The 20,567-nt window shown below is 39.0% G+C and overlaps 1 protein-coding gene across 1 annotated transcript in view; it reads right to left on the bottom strand.

Moving 5' to 3' along the window:
- The window catches only part of CAPZA2 (capping actin protein of muscle Z-line subunit alpha 2), a 30,149-nt gene extending 11,285 nt beyond the window's left edge, over positions 1–18,864 (bottom strand). Inside the window, exons 1-5 of the mRNA XM_054081250.1 lie at positions 18,764–18,864; positions 4,222–4,285; positions 1,632–1,683; positions 872–935; positions 166–372 (exon numbers count right to left, since the gene is read on the bottom strand). Of these exons, the coding sequence (XP_053937225.1) occupies positions 166–372; positions 872–935; positions 1,632–1,683; positions 4,222–4,285; positions 18,764–18,802 (426 nt within the window). The 5' untranslated portion in view covers positions 18,803–18,864. The remainder of the gene's footprint in view (positions 1–165; positions 373–871; positions 936–1,631; positions 1,684–4,221; positions 4,286–18,763) is intronic.
- Positions 18,865–20,567: the final 1,703 nt, after the last annotated feature.

The raw sequence follows: 20,567 nt of genomic DNA, 5'->3' as shown, positions 1-20,567 counted from the left end.
TTAAAATTTCTGAAGCTTTCTTTCATTTCCTTGTATGAACCCCTGACAGGACTAAGTTCTTTGCAGCTGAAATGGCCCATCTTCTTGGTTTACGAAGAGTCACACTTTTATTTTAGATTTGCATCTATAGTGAGTGGTATGGTGATTATATAATTTAGTACTTACTGTACAGACACCATTTGGGTAATGTTCTTTCACGTATGCTTTCATTGCTGTTTCAACTGAATTTCTCCAGGATTCTATAGCATTTTCAACTTCATGGGGTCTAGGATCAGTAGCCTCCTTTCTTAAATGATCAAATTTAAAAGAAATCTTGTTCTTCGGATCCAAAAATTTTCCATTTCCCAAATCACCATGTTCTGTTATCAAAACCTATATTATAAAATTTTAGTTACTGGCATTTGCTGTTGAATAAAGAGGAAAAAAAAAGACACCACACCAAATCTAATTATATCCTACATTTCAGTGGAGCTTACTTATATCCAAAGACACACATTTTAAACAAAATATGCATATTGCAAGACAGGATAAGGCTAACTTGACACACTGACTCAGAGAAAATCCTAAATCCTATCCTCTTACTGCAACAGAGTACAGTACAGAAATGAATATCTCCTAGTACTAAAGATGAAACTAATTGTTTCTACAGCTCCAAATCAGGTCTGGCTGAATTCAGGGCAATATAGAATGAAGTTTCAAGTCCTTGAGACGCCCCAAATAGCTTATGGAACTGGTACTATTGAGGGGCCATAATCTCTATATTTTGGCACAGAAGATGTGTTTCTTTTCATTTTCTTGGCAAGATATGTTCCAATACCAGAACATCTTTAACAGTTTAAGGAACATTGCAAGCATTTTATGGTATTCATACCTGTTCATCGTAACCGTCAATTTTTACTGGAGTAAACTGGTCCAAGTTGTACTGTGCAAATGCACTACAAGGGAAAAAAAAACACCAAAAGCCTGCATCAAGCACAATCTTCTTCCTTAGTAGTTGTATGAGATTTAAAAAATAGCTAATGATCTGGGCAATGACGCATCAAAAAATAATATCAATGCTTCATTATCTATTAAGCCCAAATTCTTGGTATCACCTTGGTTTGTTCAGAGCTCGTATTAGATTTCAACTACCATGACACAATGTTCAAAAGAATCCTGATACAAACAAATACACAAGCTTTAAAGTAATGCATAGAAATTGGAGGAACAAATAAAGCGCAAATTCCAGAGATGCAACCTACTAAGCAAGACATCTCCATTCTTAGAGATGAAACTAATTTTGGCATAAAATACAGTAGGCATCATGTTTTCATACAATAGTAGGGTCTAAGGAAGAAGTATCTTACAGATGTTTAGTGCCTATAGCATCTACCAAGAAACCAAAAAATTCAATACCAAAAGGCAGAGACTAGTTCTAAAATCCAGGTCACTGATTTCCAAAATAGTTGTTCTAATCATTAGGATACAATGCAGATCTCTGCCAAGAATTTAATCTTGATCAAAGATGCACAACACACATAATAGGGTTTCTCTTGCCAAGCACACATCTTTTTAAACAAATCACTTAATGAAACTGTTACTGAAAAACATCTTGCTTTTATGCAGCTGAGTATGTGGCATCTGGTACTTACTGGGCTGCTCCTTCCCTGAGAAGATTGTCATTATTCAGCAGCAACCGAACATCTGAAGGAGATATTTACAATGTTAAAGTATAGTGAATTCAGAAATTTGTTTCAGTCACATAGCAAATGTCAGACTGTACAAAACAAAAAACCCAAAGCACCCCATACCCATACAGATTACTAGGTAGGAAATATATTGCTTCATATTTCATAATTTGGACTGAACAAACTGAGAAGAGTAGTATGGAAATGGATCTCCTTCCAACACAATCTGGTAAGCATACAGAAACCGCATTCTATAGACTGTGTGACAGCTCTAGGAATCTGTCAAACTAGTTTTTGGAGAAGTTCTGAATAAGAACTGTACAGGATTCAAATGGGTTCACTTTTAAGATGAAAACTACCAAATCCCTCACCAATGGTAGTGGTTGCTGTATTTTGACAGCATTAACATGGCATGTTATATATTTTTTAAGCCTTACCATTCTTGCTCTTATTCCTTAATGGCACTTAGCAGTCAGAGTACAATATATGACAATACCTCTATAGTCTCCTCAGAATGATTTCATATTTGCTAGGCAGTAAATTGCTATTTATGTACTTGACTTACTGCCTTATTACTTACTAAGCATCATTAACTAACTGATCAATAGTCTCACTATAAAATTTTAAACTCTTAAAAAGATTACTAAGATATCATGTAAGTAAAAAAAAAATATGGAATATATTTGAAGTATTTTTTCTTTAAAAACAAAACCAAACCCCACACAAACCTCAAATCAAAATGACAAAATACCTGAAAAAAAATGAAAAACCAACCAACAACTCCACAAACCAAAAAAAGACCTCACACCAAACCAAACAAAACCACAATTTACAGAATTGGAATTTAAAGATATCTCTCTCTCTCCTTAAGAGCTCAGTCTGAATCTCACTGAACACTAAATATTTTGTTATGTGTTTTCAAACATACTACACTCCATTACTGAGTAGGTAGTTACTTAGCAATAAAGCTTACAAAGTAATGCTATACAAAATTGTATTAACCTTCAGGTAACTGGGTTAATGAGCTGCTCACCAACAATTCATTTCACAAATACAGTACAAGCTAAGTTTAAATATTAATTATCTGGTCACAGTATAACTTAAGAACAAAGTACTTCTAAAATTACTACGTTCTTTAAAGCATTTAAAATCTCTCCAGCCTAACAAAGACTAGAAGTGTAGTATAATACAATGATTTCTTTACTTAAATAGCACCAGACCTATTTCTGAGCTACAGCTACAAAATGTATGCCTGCTTACAAGACAGGTGTGCCCATGTATCCTTGATGCAAGACAAACACAACACTTTTTAAAGAAAATTAATATCTTTGGTAAAGTTCAGGCAACAAAAGTTGAGAAGCTAATTTCAAGCTTCCTTTCAGCTTACCAAAACAGCCGACTGAACATGAGCCAGCAATGTGCCCAGGGGGCCAAGAAGGCCAATGGCATCTTAGCTTGTATCAGAAATGGCGTGACCAGCAGCGCCAGAGAGGTTATTCTCCCTCTTTACTCGGTGCTGGTGAGACCGCACCTTCAGTACTGTGTTCAGTTCTGGGCCTCTCACCACAAGAAGGATGTTGAGGCTCTGGAGCGTGTCCAGAGAAGAGCAACGAAGCTGCTGAGGGGGGCTGGAGAACAAGTCTTATGAGGAGCGGCTGAGAGAACCGGGGTTGTTTAGCCTGGAGAAGAGAAGGCTGAGGGGGGACCTTATTGCTCTCTACAACTACCTGAAAGGAGGTTGTGGAGAGGAGGGAGCTGGCCTCTTCTCCCAAGTGACAGGGGACAGGACAAGGCGGAATGGCCGCAAGCTCTGCCAGGGGAGGTTCAGGCTGGACATTAGGAAAAAAATCTTTCACAGAAAGGGTCATTGGGCACTGGCAGAGGCTGCCCAGGGAGGTGTTGTGTCACCTTCCCTGGAGGTGTTTTAGGGACGGGTGGACAAGGTGCTGAGGGGCATGGTTTAGGGAGTGTTAGGAATGGTTGGACTTGATGACTCAGTGGGTCCCTTCCAGCCTAGTAATTCTATGATTCTATGAAAACACATTGCAAAATGAAGTGTGCACAGAACTGAAGAGTTAAAAATATCTGGAGAAGATTAATATTCTTTCCACAACTCGCATTAAGCAGTAGTTCTTTGTATATTCAAGGTTAGGCATTTGTAATGATATTCCTTCTTGAGAAAAAAAAGAGACCATTTTAACTTCAGCTTAGTTTAATTTCTGCTGAAATAAGAATTGTCTAGCAAAGATCGACAAAAAAGAGCTAATGTCTTCTAAGCAAAAAGCCTAGCAACTGTTAATTCATGACTGATCAAAAACAGAAAGAAAGCTGATTCTCAAGAAAAATCAAAGAAAAGTAGTACTTTCCTCCTTTTGCATTTAAACTCCAAGCTGTCTTGTGACTACAAAGCTTATTATGGTAAGCTACAAACTCAGCTCTTTTAAAGGAAGTGACCTGCTAAAATATAAGCTACATGAAATTCAGGACAGTGATTGGCAATACAGTTTCGGATACAGATTCCTTAAATGAAAGGACAGAGCAGACAGATACTCACCATTGAACACTTCATTGAATTCCCCAGGAGGAGCATGAATTATGAATTTTGCTGCTATACGCACCTTAAATACAAAAACAATTGTGGTTGTTTATTCTTGTATTCATTCCTATTCAAAGCAACCATGCATTACATAGCTTTAGTACCCAGACATGAAACTGTACAACTCCCACTGTTCCATACATTTGTTCACATTACTTAAACTGCTCTGCCTTTGTTAGAAACAAAGAATATTAAGTTCCATCTCTTCAAACAGAATAGAGGAGATTACATGTGACAGAAGCAGGCAAAGAAATCAAGTCACTCATGTTTTGTAGTACTGGCAAAAAAAGGATTAATACAACAAATAAGTTCAATAATACATTCAATAACACATTCACAATCCATTTCAACTTTCAGGACATGAATGCCAGGGAATCACACATTCCAAGAGAGCCAAAAATTGTGATGAAGATAAATTCAATCTTCAAAGCTTCTCCCCTAATGTTACTGCATATCCTATGGTTCTAAACTGTCTGGAAGGCCCACAGCTAAACAGTAATAGACAGATTACATAAAGCTTAAAAACACTTGAGTGGATACTAGAGCATGTAACTTAACCTGCACCTACCCTTAAGGCCTTTTAGTGCCACATTATCAGCAGACTGAAGTTTAAAAGAAAAACACCTTGAGAACTTCTTTAATGCAGGTCCTCAAGCAATTGCCTTCAGCCACAACTTCTCACAGACAAAACACAGCATAAGCCAAGGTGCCATACTAAAGGTATGTGCACCTACCCTGGCTTTCCTCCCTCTTGCTTGTATAAGCACTCGTAGAGTGAGCAAAATTAGAAAGGTTATATTTCTTTTCATACATACCAGCTCCCTAAACTGCTTCACTGCACAGTTGCAGACAGATGTGCTGGCAAAAGCAAAACAAATTTTTTTTTTTTCATGTGAAGCAACCTTAAAACTTTTCAACTACTACCTTACTTGCAGAATGTCACTCAGCAGACTTGCTCTCATTCATTATTCTTTCCCCCTTAAACTGTTAAGGGCACCCATTCAGAAGACATTCAAAGCTCTATTGCATTCTTGGCATGATATCGCTATTCAAATACAGGACTACTTGAACCACAGTTCCCATTTCTAACACCTTCAGTTATGTTTCTATGGAATAAAGAGCTAGGAGATTCAGTGTCTGCACCCTCTGTGCTTCCTGTTTGAACTTAAGATGTTTGAGAAGCACATACTCCATTAACAAATGCCTAAAAATAAGCAAAGAATGCTTTACATTTACAAACTTAAACATATTTGAAATTACGGAATAACCGTCTGAGCTTTTGCAGTTGAGGTGAGCAATACAACTAGTGCTCAGGCCCCAGGCTCTTTACAGGGCCCATGTTTCAGACAAGTCTCCAAGACAGAGGGCTCAAGCTTAGAGTACCCTGAGACAGCACTTAGCCACCTCAGTAGCAGTGTTCAAACCTCAATGGCACCCCAATGACTAGCCCAGGCAGCTTTCTGCTCACTAACAGTGGGCACATGGTTACTGGGAGCTAGCTGATGGAAATGGAAAGGCTGTGAGTTTCCAACTTTCTGAACTGAATGCTACACTTTGGATTACAGACAGCCTTTATCTACTGTCTCAAATACCTAATTCAGAACCCTGTTCATGTAAACACTAATTTTGCTTTATACTGACATAAATGCCACAGGGTTTACTCTTCTCAAAAGAGACAGAGAGGCAAGAGCATCTTTTATGGCAGCCTATTAAAGCACCTGACCACATAAGAAGAAAGTGTGACTTGGATTGTCTCTTTTGACCCAAAGGAATCTAAACTCATCTGCATTAGCCAGAGATTACCACAACCACTGTTCTGTACATTTTTCTGGAGCAAGGATATATTCTATACCCCTCCTGCTGAAGTCAAGGCACTCTGTACTCAGCATATACCACTCAATGCTCATTCCAAAGCAATCTAAAAGACATCAAACATAGCTAATCTACAGTACTATCAAAGCACTCACGAAGTAGAAGGGCAAGATAGGCTCCAAGGCTCTATAACCAGGACATTTTATCAAATGACCAATTAACACAATCTGGGATCAGATTTTAATTTAGGCCTCACACTTAAGAGTGAGTATTTAGTTGTGCTCTCAGCATGACTATCAGGCTGACTGCCAGCTCCAAGTTAGATGAAAGGACACCGTTTCTGGGTTCTGACTTGACTTTAGGACATTGACAGGACTCTTCACCCTTGCCAAGGCAGGGTTAGCTCCGGGCAAGCAGAGAATAAAGACTTGCTTAAACGAGTAAAATCGAGCAAAACTTGAGTACCCAAACTGCACTCCGAAAGACCATGTGCTTTCAACTGGTAATATTTGTAGGGTAAGATATTAAGTATGTACTGAAACTATACTGATACCTCATTTTCAGCTGTTTTAGTAATGTAAAACTGCTCTTGCTTCTTCTTTTCACTATCGGTAAGAACTATTGTTATCAGTCAGATTAGCTATAGTATGAGTAATATCCAGTGAGAAGTATTCAATAGTAACAAATGTTCCCTCAGGACAGATTAACCTAAATATTGCATTTAATGAATATTTTACTAGTAAATTCAATTCCTCAATGAGAATTTTTTTCAGTCTAATAATTCATCATTGATGCCACTTTTTATAGGACAGATAAACACAATCATGGAAATTCACAATCAACATTTAACCAGTAAGTGTATTCATGCTTACAGAAGCAAAATACCTAACATGTTTTTAGAAGCCAAGAGTCTGAAGACTCTCTCTGTAGTTTGCTAGCCTGTCTTTGTGAAGCCCATTTAAAACTAATCCACTTTTCTTTGGCAGTTAAACCAAATTGACTTATTTGTGGAGACCCATGTCTGAAAAAGCCATATTTCCTCAACTCATACTTACAAGAAGCTCATATAAAATAATTACATCCAGTAGTCTCACTTAACACATAAGAACTGAAAAGCACTTACAGCTCCTTTATTGCCACTGAGTTTTTCCAGAAATAAATTCTCTAAAGGAGGCTTCTCTGTTTTCCAAAACACACCTTCATGGCTTGAATGAGATGAAGATCTCCCTCTTTTCACAGTAATAAGCCACTGTTTCAGCTACCACTTAAGGAAGTGTAATTTAAACAAAAGGGAAGTCCATATAAAACGATGTTTATGGGCAAATTACAAAAATTGCATATAACAAGAGGCACATAACTTTTATACAAAGTGACAGGCAAAAACCTCAACTGCAATATAGTCCAGTTGAAATACGAAGTTATTTCCACTGAAAAGTGTTAAAAAACCCCACTTCTATCAGACACATTAGAGTTGAAACCAATGCTGGTTATTCAATATATTGAGACTTTCACAAATTGAATTTGAACAAGTCAAACCAGAAAGAATATAACATTTTAAAAGTCTAGGTGACAAAAGTTTTTTCATTCACAAGAATCACACCTTCAGGTATCGTAGAAGTAACACATACACATATCAGCAAACGATCAGGTTACAGTTGAGTATTCATTTACACAACTCAAAAACCAAGAATGAGAAATCACCTGAGGTTTCTCTGCTTATTATTCTAGTTACTCCCAAAACACCCCATAAAGCTTAAGTCAGTGTTTTATTGATGTAGTTTCCAAGATTTGCAGAAAGTTTAAGACAGTATTTTATTGATGTAGTTTCCAAGATTTGCAGCCACTGTTTTCAGTTGTCTGCAGAGCAGCTTGCAAGAAATTAAATTTCAGAGCTCACTAATTCAGAACATCTGATCATCAATGGTTCACAAAAAACAGGTCTTGTAAAGAGCTTTTAGCACAAGCTTGTGCAAGGAATTGCACACTTACTACACTTAATGCTTTGAATGCACAAACCCAATCTAAATACTTTCTCACAAAATGTGACTTCATGCAGGTATGAGCATTAATTTGGGCAAGTCATACAAAGGCTGAGAGGAAGTTAAAAAGAGACTTCTGAAACACTGAGAAGGGAAGCATTTACCACAACAGATGTTCTCTTTATCCAATTTTCACATTCACGCCAGTCACAGTCATCAATTCTCACTTAAATGGAAGTCTGCTATCAGTAGGTGAGCGTTAGCAAGACTGAATTCCTCAATCCAAATGAGGCCAAATGCTACTCATAACATCAGTTACAAGGTTTTTGATTTTATGAAGTAAACTATTTCAGTTAAGGTAAAAATTCAGACTGAGAAGCTTAGCAAAAGAGAAAAGGATAGGTTTGTTGTATACGATAAGCATGGATATTAGGCATAATATTGCCTAATTCTTCATTCTACTAGAGATGAAAACAATTGGTCTATCAAATGCCTACACTCAGATACTATAGCATTTTCGGTTTCCAGATTACACAAGCATAGAGTCAGCAATGTACAGAATGGAGTCAGTTATGCTAAATCTGCTTTGTTATCATACTTCTGCCTTTATTTCACAACCTAATTTCTCTGAAGGCATGACAGCAGATTCATAGAGAAATCCTACTTCTCTGCCTTTTCCAGACTGAGATATTCTGAAGTTTGTTTTATTTTAAAGAAGATACATGCAGTGACTTCAAATGCCCCCAAACCACTCTTCCTGTTCCTGGCACATCGGAACTGACACTGGTTGAAGAAGCCCGACCTTCTGCACTGTATGTGCCTATATATGGACATAACTACATGCTCTCAGAGTGCAGGGGCTCCACCAACCCACCGTCAGCTCCACTAAGACATGTTCATTCCTGATAATCAGCTAGGGTACACCTAACAATAAAAAAGGTATTAAAACTTAAGTTAGTTTTTCTTTCTCCCCACCCTTCCCTTTTCCTTCTTCTCTTTTTAAATTAACTGAAATATAGCTGATTTTGCCAGGCATCCTGACAGCTTACTCCTTCAATCAATAGCCATGCTGTGCCGGAAGGACATGCTGGTAAGCAAGATGCTGTGAAACCACATACTTTGCCCTTACTCTTTCCTACACATCACTCATTTCAAGTTCAGCTGTGAATCCCTCGCAGCAGCCAGACCTACCCATCCTGTACACTCATAACAGGTTAAAGTTCATTGCCATGGAGCAATAAAAATGGAATAGTGAAGTACACATTAAAAGCTCTTTTTACTTAAAAACTGCATGCACATTCAGAGATGGGAGGAAGTAACAGAGGGCCTCCACAGTGTGTTGTGACTCAAAGACAACTTTTGTTAATCACGGGGAGAAAACAGAGGTTCCAGCAGTAAATTTTATTAATGATTATAGAAAGTGTTACAAAGGAGCAAGGCACTGTATATCATGTCTTTACATTCTCAATTCCTGAGAACAACCTTGCTTCCTTATAAAACACATCTCCCACTCATATGAACCTATGTTTGCCAAATTAAGACAAGATATCACATTTGAGAGAAGGGAGCTCTTTGGTTCTGGTCTTTACTGAGTCCAAAGAATCTTATTCCCAGCATCATGCCTTCTGCCAGAGTTCTCCTTGTTGGCTCAGGAAGCCTTCCCGCAGGCAACTAAGCAAACAAACAGCTTTGTCTTGACCCACTGAACTTTATTTACAGGCAGCTACCAGAGCGTCTCACAATTAGCCCACAGATACAGAAATATTAACACAGTCAAGCCAATTCAAACTAGATAAATTTCCCGTTCTCTCAGCACCTTGTAATTCACATTCACAATAACATACAAGACATTCAGGGATCCTGTCACCACATGGAGCAATACTGGAAAAAAGGCTAATCTTGTTTTACTGAGTTCTGAATTTGATGGAAGCTCATGTTTTGAGTTCAACCAAGCTGTTATTTTTCATTACACAGCTTTACTTTCTAACCAACAACAGAACTACCCCAACATCTTCTATGGGTCAAAATTCATTTTGCACTGACACCTTTAACACATCAAGGAAAGCAGTCTAAGGTTCAATCAGCCACCTCAGGAAACATCTTCAAGATACAATGCCCCATGACCCACCAGTATGGCAAACACCAACTTAGTTCTGAGCTTGCAAACCCTTCAACGTTTTAAAAAAACATAACTGGCTTCTCCTTTGAACAGGTACATACTTGGTCATTAAGTGTTTGGGTTAAATACATCCCAGGAAATTACATCAGCAATTATAATACATCTTTTAAAATAAAAACCAGCTGTTAGTGTTTCATAATTGGCATAAACTGATCTAATACTACGCTGCTCCTCCCACAAGGACTCATCTCCTTGCCTCCTCCCAAATAAGCCCTGTGATCCATTTTTACAAACTCCTTCATAGCACCAGTGCTCATCTATTTATGTGAGCATCCAGAGAAGCAAATTGATCTAGCTAAAGAATAGCTTTCAAACGTGGCAAGAACATAGAAACCAATTCATTTAGCAAGGGAGCTTTAAATAATTACTGCCTCTTGCTGCTAACAGTTTAGTGAGGTGAATAATCCTTCAAAGGACCAGACAAGCACAGAGAACGGATATGTGAGAAAGGGATTACTGTACACTAGCAACACACCATCTTCTCAGCATCTCATGAAACCTCACCCAAATGAAGAAGCATCCTGAAACACGTAGCATCTCACATAAACGTTAAGCAAAGACAGCGGGTCTGGTAGACAGAGAATGAATATAAAAAGTAGTGTTGCAACTGCTTGCCTACCAAGCTCAACGGAAAAATGCACTGTAGTATTCAATTTACTTCTGCTTCTGGGAGATCTGAGGAGGAAAGCTGCAAAAATGTGGTTCTGTGGTACAGGAAAGGAGGGGCACATTCCATGCCTATGGCTTTGACTGAACAGACATTTCCTTCATAGCAATGCTTGAAGCTGTACTGCACATGCAGAACATGTGTTTTCCTTAATTATTTTTAATACACAAGTATTTAAGACTATGTAACAGTACCAGCACTTAAGAGCGGTGCAAATGTAAATCTTACACAGTGTAAGGTATTCTAGCTGCATTCTTTCCACCTGAAGAACTGACTCAGATAATGAGATTTATTTTCACAAAAATCACCATTTTGGAAGGTGCTGACCACTACAGGGCCTTTCAGCAGCAGTGTATCTAAATATTATAAAAGACTCCATCTTCAAATTGCTTTATATACCATATCTTATTAAGATGAAGGGTTAAAACCACCAAAACCAGAACAAGACTTCTGAAAGTCATTGTCTCAAGTACAGACAGCAAGGAGGACCACGAAAGCAACGTCTGTTACTTGGGTAGTACACTGGTCTAACTAGAAAGAAAATTAGAGAAGATAAATCTCCCCCATATCATTTTGCAGTTACCTATCTAACTGGACACCTTCTCATGTCATGCACCTACCATATCTTAATTCAGAAATGTATTAAAAGAACCGGTCTCAAATTAGTGAAACAAGTACCTTTTGTTTACAGACATTACAGGATCAACTTCAACCTGAAACTTTAGGTTCAGCTATCACCATCAATTACTAAAAGCTCTATACTGAAAAAAATTGCTTGTAATTCTAGTACAGACAGTGAAGTACATAACATTATTTTCCCCCACATTTGTATTTCTCTGAAACCCTAATTCTTCTCAGTAGTTGGCTCGAAAACAAAAGAAGTCGAGAAAACCACATACATGCAAAAGTGACTCTAAAATTACTGACAGTGGTACACGTCCCAAATCTGTCATATGGAACATTCTTACTGCAGTGTCTTCGCTGCAAGTTTTTATCTTTAATGGGGTGGGTTTTTTTTCCCCAGCTATATACATGAAAGCTCAAAATATGAGCAACCAGGAAGTAAAATAGGTAACAGATTAAGAACAATCTCAGGTCCCACCTTAGACAAAAGTTGGTTTTGGTAACTTCCAAGGGAGAAGAGAAGAGAAGAGAAGAGAAGAGAAGAGAAGAGAAGAGAAGAGAAGAGAAGAGAAGAGAAGAGAAGAGAAGAGAAGAGAAGAGAAGAGAAGAGAAGAGAAGAGAAGAGAAGAGAAGAGAAGAGAAGAGAAGAGAAGAGAAGAGAAGAGAAGAGAAGAGAAAGAAAAAAGGATTAGTGGGAGATGTGTCCAATAAAGTACCATCACATTCCAGTCTCAGGAGACCATACACTGGGTGTTTTATACTACCAGTATCTCAAATTGTACCATTCTTTGGTACCTCCCATTTCATTGTAGGGTCAAGGCCCAACATATGCAATCAACTCAAGAAACAAAATATTGCTTTGGAAAGCATGCTAGAGGGCTAGCATTCCCTTTGCTAAAGAGAAATCTCATATGATTTGACAAAGCTGTAATGCAGTTATTGATCTGATGTAAATCTTATGCACTAAACATTCACAAGCTCAGCAACTGCATACTTTGCTTATGGATCAGATAACAGATAATAAGCATAAACAAAAAACTCAGAACTTCCTTGCTAAAGTCATTCATTGAAAACTGAAAAAGTAGTAAAATTTTAGATTCATTTGAAAGCAAAAGCATTAACTTTTGTTTGAAAAGTAAAAGGTACGAAAAATAGCTAACAAAGACTTCACAAATAAAGAAACCAATCGCATTCACTCCCATATAAAGAATTAAGATGTTGTCAGCCCAACATGTCCTCCTCTGTTGCAGCAACCACAATGCTCTTTCTTAGCAGTCTTTACAGAGTGGTAACTACTATAACCTGGAAAGCACTCTGTTCACATTTCTTCCACCACAAAGCCTAAATTTTTAAAGTGATCCTTCCTACTACTCCAGGTTCATTATTTATAATTACACTTCTGCATGAGCAGTTCAAACTCCTTTATATCCCACTTTTAGAAACTGGAAGTGAATATTATACAGTGCTGCCTGAGAAAAATATGCTGATTCATTAAATGAGGCTAAATTCCTTATCCTATTCCCCTTTGGCTGCCCAAACTGAAATAAATCGAAGACGGCATTTCACAGCAAAACTGCAGGATGATGTCAGTATTGGCAGGCAATAGAATCTTATCTGTTATATCACAAACTACTGTTTCTGGTTTCATTACTGGATTTGCCAATAATTTGTTCTACTACACATCTCAATTTTTGCTTCAAGTTGTTTCTGATATCTATTTAAACTACGAGGTTTCCTGAGTAGCAAGCTTCTGCGAGAGTTCTGAGAGCACAGCTGCAACAAGAATGAGGCTTTGGATGGTACTGAGGTGCCATTGCATTAAAAATGTTCCAAGATATGTTAAAAGTCATAATCCACAAAAGGTATCGAATTTCTTTAAACTACTAATAACAAAAGAATACAAGAATTGCAGTTTTAGAAATCACTTATCTCAATTCAGATTAACAAGTGTCATTTGTGTTTATCTTCAAATTTCAGATAATTATTTCTAACTTGTCAAACACGCAGACAATTCTTCTGTGCATAATAATCCTCAATGGAAGTGAAAGACAAGGAGCACTGGACAAAAGTTGCAGCAACTAAATATTAGGAAAAGTTTCTGCCCATGAGTGTAGTCAAACACTGCACACATTACCCAGGGAGTCTGTGCAGTCTCTATCCCTGGAGATATCCAAACTCAAAGTGCAAGTCTCTAAGCAACTTGATCTAAGTTGGCCTGCTTTGACCAAGCAGCATTCAAGTTACCTCCAGAAGTTTCTTACAGCTTGTATGACTCTAAAAATAAACAGAGTTATTAACAGCGGTTACACATACAGTACATGATCAGTTTTTCCGTTTTGAAAACATCTACAATTTCCCAACTAAGTGATTAAAATTTCTGTTCTGTCCTTCAGTCTCAAGGGTACCGATGCACTTCTTTAAAAAGATTAAGTCCTAACACAAGATAACACACCGATATTTCAGGATGTACATAAAAATCTTATCTCAGAAGGGCTGCTATATTCAGAATTACATGTCAGTCTGAGAAGCAGTTCCAACTTCCTCATTCTATTAAAGAATTTCCTCAAAATGTTATCAAAGCCTAACCACCAAGTTTAATCTCACTTTTGTAATAACAACTCCTTCCACATAAGTTGTTACATTTCACTTGTGCAAAAATGCTAACTTTCACAGCTTTGATGATGTAACAAATTAAATAGAAGATAGGCTTAAACAGTAACTGAGTTATTTCACATAAAAGTATTAAAGGTTTTTCAACTTATCAGAACACACTATAGCATTTCCTCCTATATATATATAGCATGGTCCTCCTGCTAGACATGGGAGCAAAGCTGTGCTTTTAAACATAAAACAAAGCATATACTGATGAACTACAAAGAAAGAACACTAAAGACCCTTGCAAAACTTTACCTTAAGTTTAACCTTACAGGTTACAGGCTATTTGAATCCTGCTTCTACTCAACACATTCTGCTTCTAAGTCTCATTCTGCCTCCAAGTCTCATTCAGGGCAATTCCAGAAGTCAGAATTTAAAATCCTTCCAAAATTAAATATTTAGAGCGCATGTATTGCTTTAATACATATAAAGATTTTTAAAAATTAATTTTTTTTTGTAAAAAAAAAGTTCAGTTAATGCTTCCAAAGTAGTTTCAGGAAAAACGTTTTGTTTGCATTAATGAAACACCCAAACCTGCCGCATTAGTGGGCTTGTATGTGCAAGTGAGATCTGCTGTCAAGGTATTAAGTTTTACAAAGTTACATACATGAGAGAATGCATTTTACTAGCAAAGACTTCTCATCTCAAAGCACTGGCTAAAGAAACAAGGTTTCCTTAACCCACTGATGTAAAACAACCATCTTTATTACTTAGATTTGCAGGTTTTGACACCTAGTTTAAGAAGTTAAAGTTACTCAACGAACCAGGAAATACCTGGCAGCTACGCTGGCTCATTTTCACAAATGGGACTACTTCCTCATCAGAAGAGAAGTTTTTTAATTACAGCAAGCTGACCTACTGTTAAAGCCCACCGCAGCCAATAAGCTTTCTTGAACAAGTGGAACTTCTGAGACATAACGTCACTCATAGATGTGGCTTCTGTTTTAAAAATCAGGTTTGACAATTCCCATATTTATAAGCTCAGCATTTTAAGAAATGCAAGAGATAATTTTGCATTAAAAAATGTGATGTATTATCCTTTCCTATAAGGATTCTACCCTCTCCTCCCTGAAGGCACCTCTATTTTCTGAGACTTTATCTCGATAACAACACAGCTATTTAACTCCTCTGCTCTGTACATAACAGGATTCTTGTTAAAAAAAAAATAAATCTATACTAAACATATCCCTTTGAGTCACCAAAAATGAACTGCAGAACATTTGTTTTATGATTTAGTTTGTCTTTTTTTATGTTAGTGCTGTTGTTTGTTAATGAATACTTACATTAGAAAATGCCAACTTTTACAGTAAAATCAGTACTAATCATTGCATATGTTAAAGTAGATAAATTGTAGCGTTTATATTCACACTTATATGCTCCTTAAAAACATTTCTATATATGCTTATTAGTTTGACATAGACACGGGTAGGAAAATAATTTCTACAGAAAATAGAATAAAATTAAACTACAAAACCCACTTACTAGACTTTAACAAAACGGTTTAAAATAAGCTGGATAAATACGTTTTGCATTCAAAACTTAAGTGAGGATGCATTACCCACAGGAAGGGCACTGAAGTGATGATTTCCCCTTAAGACTTCAGGGCATCAAGATTTCCACCTCTCACACCTCAGTTTTATTTATAGACTGAGTATACATAAACTTATGTTGTTCCATCTACCCGAAAGGTTCTGAACTTTCAGTGACCAATGTGAATAAACCAACTACAAAACACTGCGTCTCACAAAAGCTGTTTTAAGTACTGGAAAATCCATGGTATTGGATGCTAAAGTCAGTAACTTTCATTGGCCCAATTTCAGATATTTGGATATACACAAATCTTACACGCTATATTTACTACAAATAGGTCTCAGATTTCTCTAAAATAGCTTTTCCAAACTTATCCCCACACTTACTATCATCACTGAAAGGTAAGCAGCGCTTCAAAAATCTCCCATTAAAATGCTAATGTAAAGGAACAAGACTGCGATCAACAACCAGTTACACAATCTTGCATATTGAAATTACATTCTTTCTCACAACTGACTCTTCTTCCTTGGTTTTAGAGCTTCTCTACCTGAACTGTAATTCACTGTTTTGCCACTATTCCAATTCTTCCTGTATTCTCAATTACTCTAAACAATAAGTTTTAAACTTGAATTATGTTGGAGTTCAATACAGCCATTCAGTTATACTGTTCACCTTCTTCCCTCCTCGAATTTCAGCAGTTTTGTCCAGTGTTCAAGTTAAGTCTCTACTGAAGTTACCTAGAAAACTATACAACCACTGTCATCTGCATTAGCCTTTGACACTATCAGTTCTATGCCAGGGGAGAAAAGCATATAAAGAAGCAACATGATTTGTCATCCATACAAATGAATCCGCCCATCTGTCTCTGCTCCTACACTTATCGATAGTCCCATCTGTACAGGTGAGAAGGGTGTGCTTTTCAAACGCCATCCAGCTGATTTTTTAGCTCAGCATAATTGAACGTTTGAGGTAATATATTCATGGAGTTAGACAAGTTTTCACTTCAAAAATACTTGCAGTATCTTTCTTCATAATTGCCAACTGAGACATCAGAAGGTAATCAAAACTGAAGAAATTCAGTTCAAGATCTTCATGCACTTCTTGCACTTCTACAATTCATTCCCTACACTGTATTCATTTAGTGGGTTAATAGAGGGCAAACCTGTCCTCCTAAAATTACAGTAACCTACACTCCCCCAAAATATTTTATTCTAAACTATTTATCTTCTACTCAATCCACTCAGAGTGCACACTCATCTAGATCTCAGTTTAATACCATCAGAAAATGATTAAAGCTTTGAAGCAGTCACATTTTTATCATAAAATGCAGCACACCTTAAATATATCATAATGAAAATCTCGAGGCATCATAAGATCTGCAGGGATATTGGCTTGCCCTTCCAAAAGCTTGCAGTGTTACCCATCTTTGCTTTATTAGCTGATAAAATACACTGCCAGGCTTGGAAAATTCCACTCACACAGAAAAATCAATTTTGTGTGGAACTGAAGCAGATAAAGGATTTATGTGGAACTGAAGCAGATAAAGGAATTGATTTCAATTTACAATGGAAGAGTGCTGATTCTATTCACCTATACAGAGGCAGGAAGCATATCTAGAGGGTCTGTACCCCTTTCGGCAGCCCCTCCCCCTGAAATTAATGGACAGAAGAAAGTTCAGAACTTAACTGCATCAGTCGTAAGAGCACAGGCAGCACTTCTCAAATTATACAGAGGCAAGATAAAACTGTCATTGTATCTTTTATTACTTGACAGGAACAGAGGCAATGTGCACAAAATGAAACACAAGAGGTCCCGTCTGAGCATAAGGAAACACTTTGTTAATGTGAGGGTGACCAAGCACTGGCAGAGGTTTCCCAGTGAGGCTGCAGAGTTCCTATCGTTGGATATTTTCAAATGCTGCCTGCACGTGGTCCTGGACAGCCTGCTCTAGATGGGCCTGCTTGGGCAGGGGGGCTGGAAAAAATGAACTCCAGAGGTTCCTTCCAACCTCAACAATCCCGTGGTGCCAAGATAACTTGTAGTCTAAGTATTTTCAAGCACACTCTCTAGGAACAATGTACTGGATTAGAGTTGTATTTTCTTTAAGATGAAAAGGCCCCAAATAATCATGGATTACTACATAATGCTTCTTGATTGCATTACTACTGGCAAAAACAGAGAGGCAGTATTTGAATGTGAATTAAGGAGGGCCCAGTCTTGGGAAAAGGACAGTGAAATTCTATAGCTATGGATCTCATGGCATATCAGTGCATCTCTAGTTCTGAAACATGGTCCTAATAATCTCAAACATACAGAAAACCTATCTTACTGTAACATTTAAAACATAGCTCTTTTAACTTCAGGTATGTCCGAAACATCATTCCTTTGGTGTCACCTTAGCTTCCACAGCCACGAAAATATCCATTTTTAAAGTCAGAAATGAATAATACCACGCATTACATAAAGAGAGGAGCAGCACACCAGCATCGCGTACACACCACACCCTCGCTCTGACACAGGCAGCTGCCATGAAGTCGGACCCATCAGAGGAAGGCGAGGCACTTTGATAACCGAGGTTTTACAGGACACCCTGCGCCTTGGGAGATTTTTCTGGAAAAACCTATCTTAAATCTAAGAACTGCCACGAACAGGGACTGCACACATCTCGCCATCGCGGCCCCTCTGCTCCTGGACCTGACACTCCCCCAGTCGTTGCTCCCAGAGGAAGTCAAACACCCTTCCTCATCCCTGTCCCCTTCCTCCTTTCCCAAACCTCCCTGCACCCGCGGGTGAGAAAAGGCGGCGGGCCCGGGACCCCTCACAGGAGGGCAGGGCCGCTGCTGCGGAGTAGGACGCCTCGGAAATGGGGAAGCGGGGGACAGCAAGGAACGAGCCCCTCTGCGGCCTCTCCGCGCCGCGCCCCCCTCCGGGCCCGGGCCCGCCGCCGCCCGCCCGGCTGACAGGCGGGAGCCCAGCCGCAGCCTCCCGTCTCGGAGGTCCGGGGAAAGAAGAAGGGCGGCCGTGCGCCGCGCCCCCAAGCTGCTCGCCCCGTACCTTCTCCTCATCGGAGAGCTGCTCCTCCAAGTCCGCCATCTTGCCGCCCGGCCCCGCCGCCGCCCGCACCGCCAGGAAGGGCGGGGCCCGCGCTCCCTGCGGGGGAGGCGGCTCTGCGCATGCGCGCGTGTCGGGGGAGGGGGACGGGGGAGGAGAGGGGAGAGGGGAGAGGGGAGGGGGGGCAGGGAGAGAAGAGGAGGGGATGGAGGAGAGGAGAGAGGGAGGAGGGAGGGAAGGAATGCGGAGAAGAGAGGAGAGAAGAGAGGGAATGGGGAGAAGGGAGGAGAGAAGGAATGGAGAAGAGGAAGGGGAGGAGGGAAGGAATGGGGAGAAGGACGGGGAGGAGGGAAGGAATAGGGAGAAGGAAGGGGAGGAGGAGGAGCAGGGGGAAGCAGAAGGTTGGGGTGTCTTCTGAGTGAATAGTAGGAGGTGTCTGTCTCTGCTTTAATAGCAAAATTGAAGTAAGATTGATACTGAAGATTCTGGCAAAAAAACCTCTATAAGACTCATTTTGGAGTTTCGGAAAGCAGGCATCCTTTATCTGGCCTGAGCAACATTCGGAGTGATCTCCATCCATCGTGTGCAGCCAGACAAAAGCAGTTACAGAATGAGTTTGCCATTTACATGCATGTGTATAAATTTGCACATAAATAATATGCATATTCTATTACTTTTGAAGGACTAATTTTAATGTTATTATGAATTTTATACCAATCAAAACTCTTGGTAGTTTGGAGCTGGCTCCAGCTCTCTGCCTGACCTTGCCTTTGAGAGACTCCAAACAGAGGTGATTGCAGAAGAAGAGACATCTGATCAGCACAGATCACACCACACACACAAGGCATTATCGTCTTCAAAGAACGAACAGTGTCTGGAAAAGCACTGCTTGAAGGAAAACATGCTATCAGAGGGACGTTCTGTCTAACTTGCAAAAAAAAAAATGATTACTTAAATGCAACCTAATTCTACTTTAGCTTAAATAAAAAAAAAAATCCATTTTTTGTAACAGTAACTACTTCTTGTATCAAGATCACTGAAAATTTGGTCAGGCAGAACTGCAAATTAGCAGGTTTCAGAGGTGCCGTTGGCAGCACGCTCACTGGGAGCAGCTGCTGGGGTTTCAGAGTGCCCTGCGTGTGCTGTGAGAGATTCTGGAAAGCTCACTTTGATGCCAGCAACAAAGACTGAGGAATAGATTGTGTGAAATGGTTTGTACTGTAGAAGATTGGATGTGGAAAGGGAATGTTGTCAACGTGAGGAAACAGGAAAATAAATAGCTGGGGAATTTTTTACTGCAGGAGTAAGAAAATTTGAAGTGTCTTCTAGCAGTGTGACATTGCAGGTACACAGAGGAATTGGAGATGATGGCTTGCAAGGATTGCCTGGAAGAAGACAATTGAAGAAGAATTGCTTGAGGAAAGAAAGCATTTGTGTAGCTCCAACCATGTGTGTTTGAGGCCAGTGAAATCCTCTTTCAACAGTGTCCCAGGGGCAAATGCCCAGGGAGTGGTGAGAGAATAAGGCAGTATGTTTTGGCATTTCCTGGAAATGCTTCCCCACTTACAGCCAGCCATGATGCAGAAGATGGTCATCCTTCTAAGTGACTTCATTCTAATGAACGTCGTTGAACTATTCCCTGGCTGTCAGGTAGAGAGTGGGAAGTTTTGTTTTATTCCAGAAACAAAGTCAGACTGGGAAAGCCGATAGGCAGGAGAAGCTGCTTTGATAATGATCTGTTCTGTCCTAGACCCCATTCTGCAGAAGGTGGAAAACTGCAGAGGCCTAAAAAAGAAACCAAAAGAAG

The sequence above is a fragment of the Cuculus canorus genome, chromosome 1, assembly GCF_017976375.1.
Source record: "Cuculus canorus isolate bCucCan1 chromosome 1, bCucCan1.pri, whole genome shotgun sequence".
Lineage (NCBI taxonomy): Eukaryota > Metazoa > Chordata > Aves > Cuculiformes > Cuculidae > Cuculus > Cuculus canorus.
The sequence above is the reverse complement of the archived record's forward strand: the minus strand, read 5'-3'. Positions and strand labels throughout refer to the sequence as shown.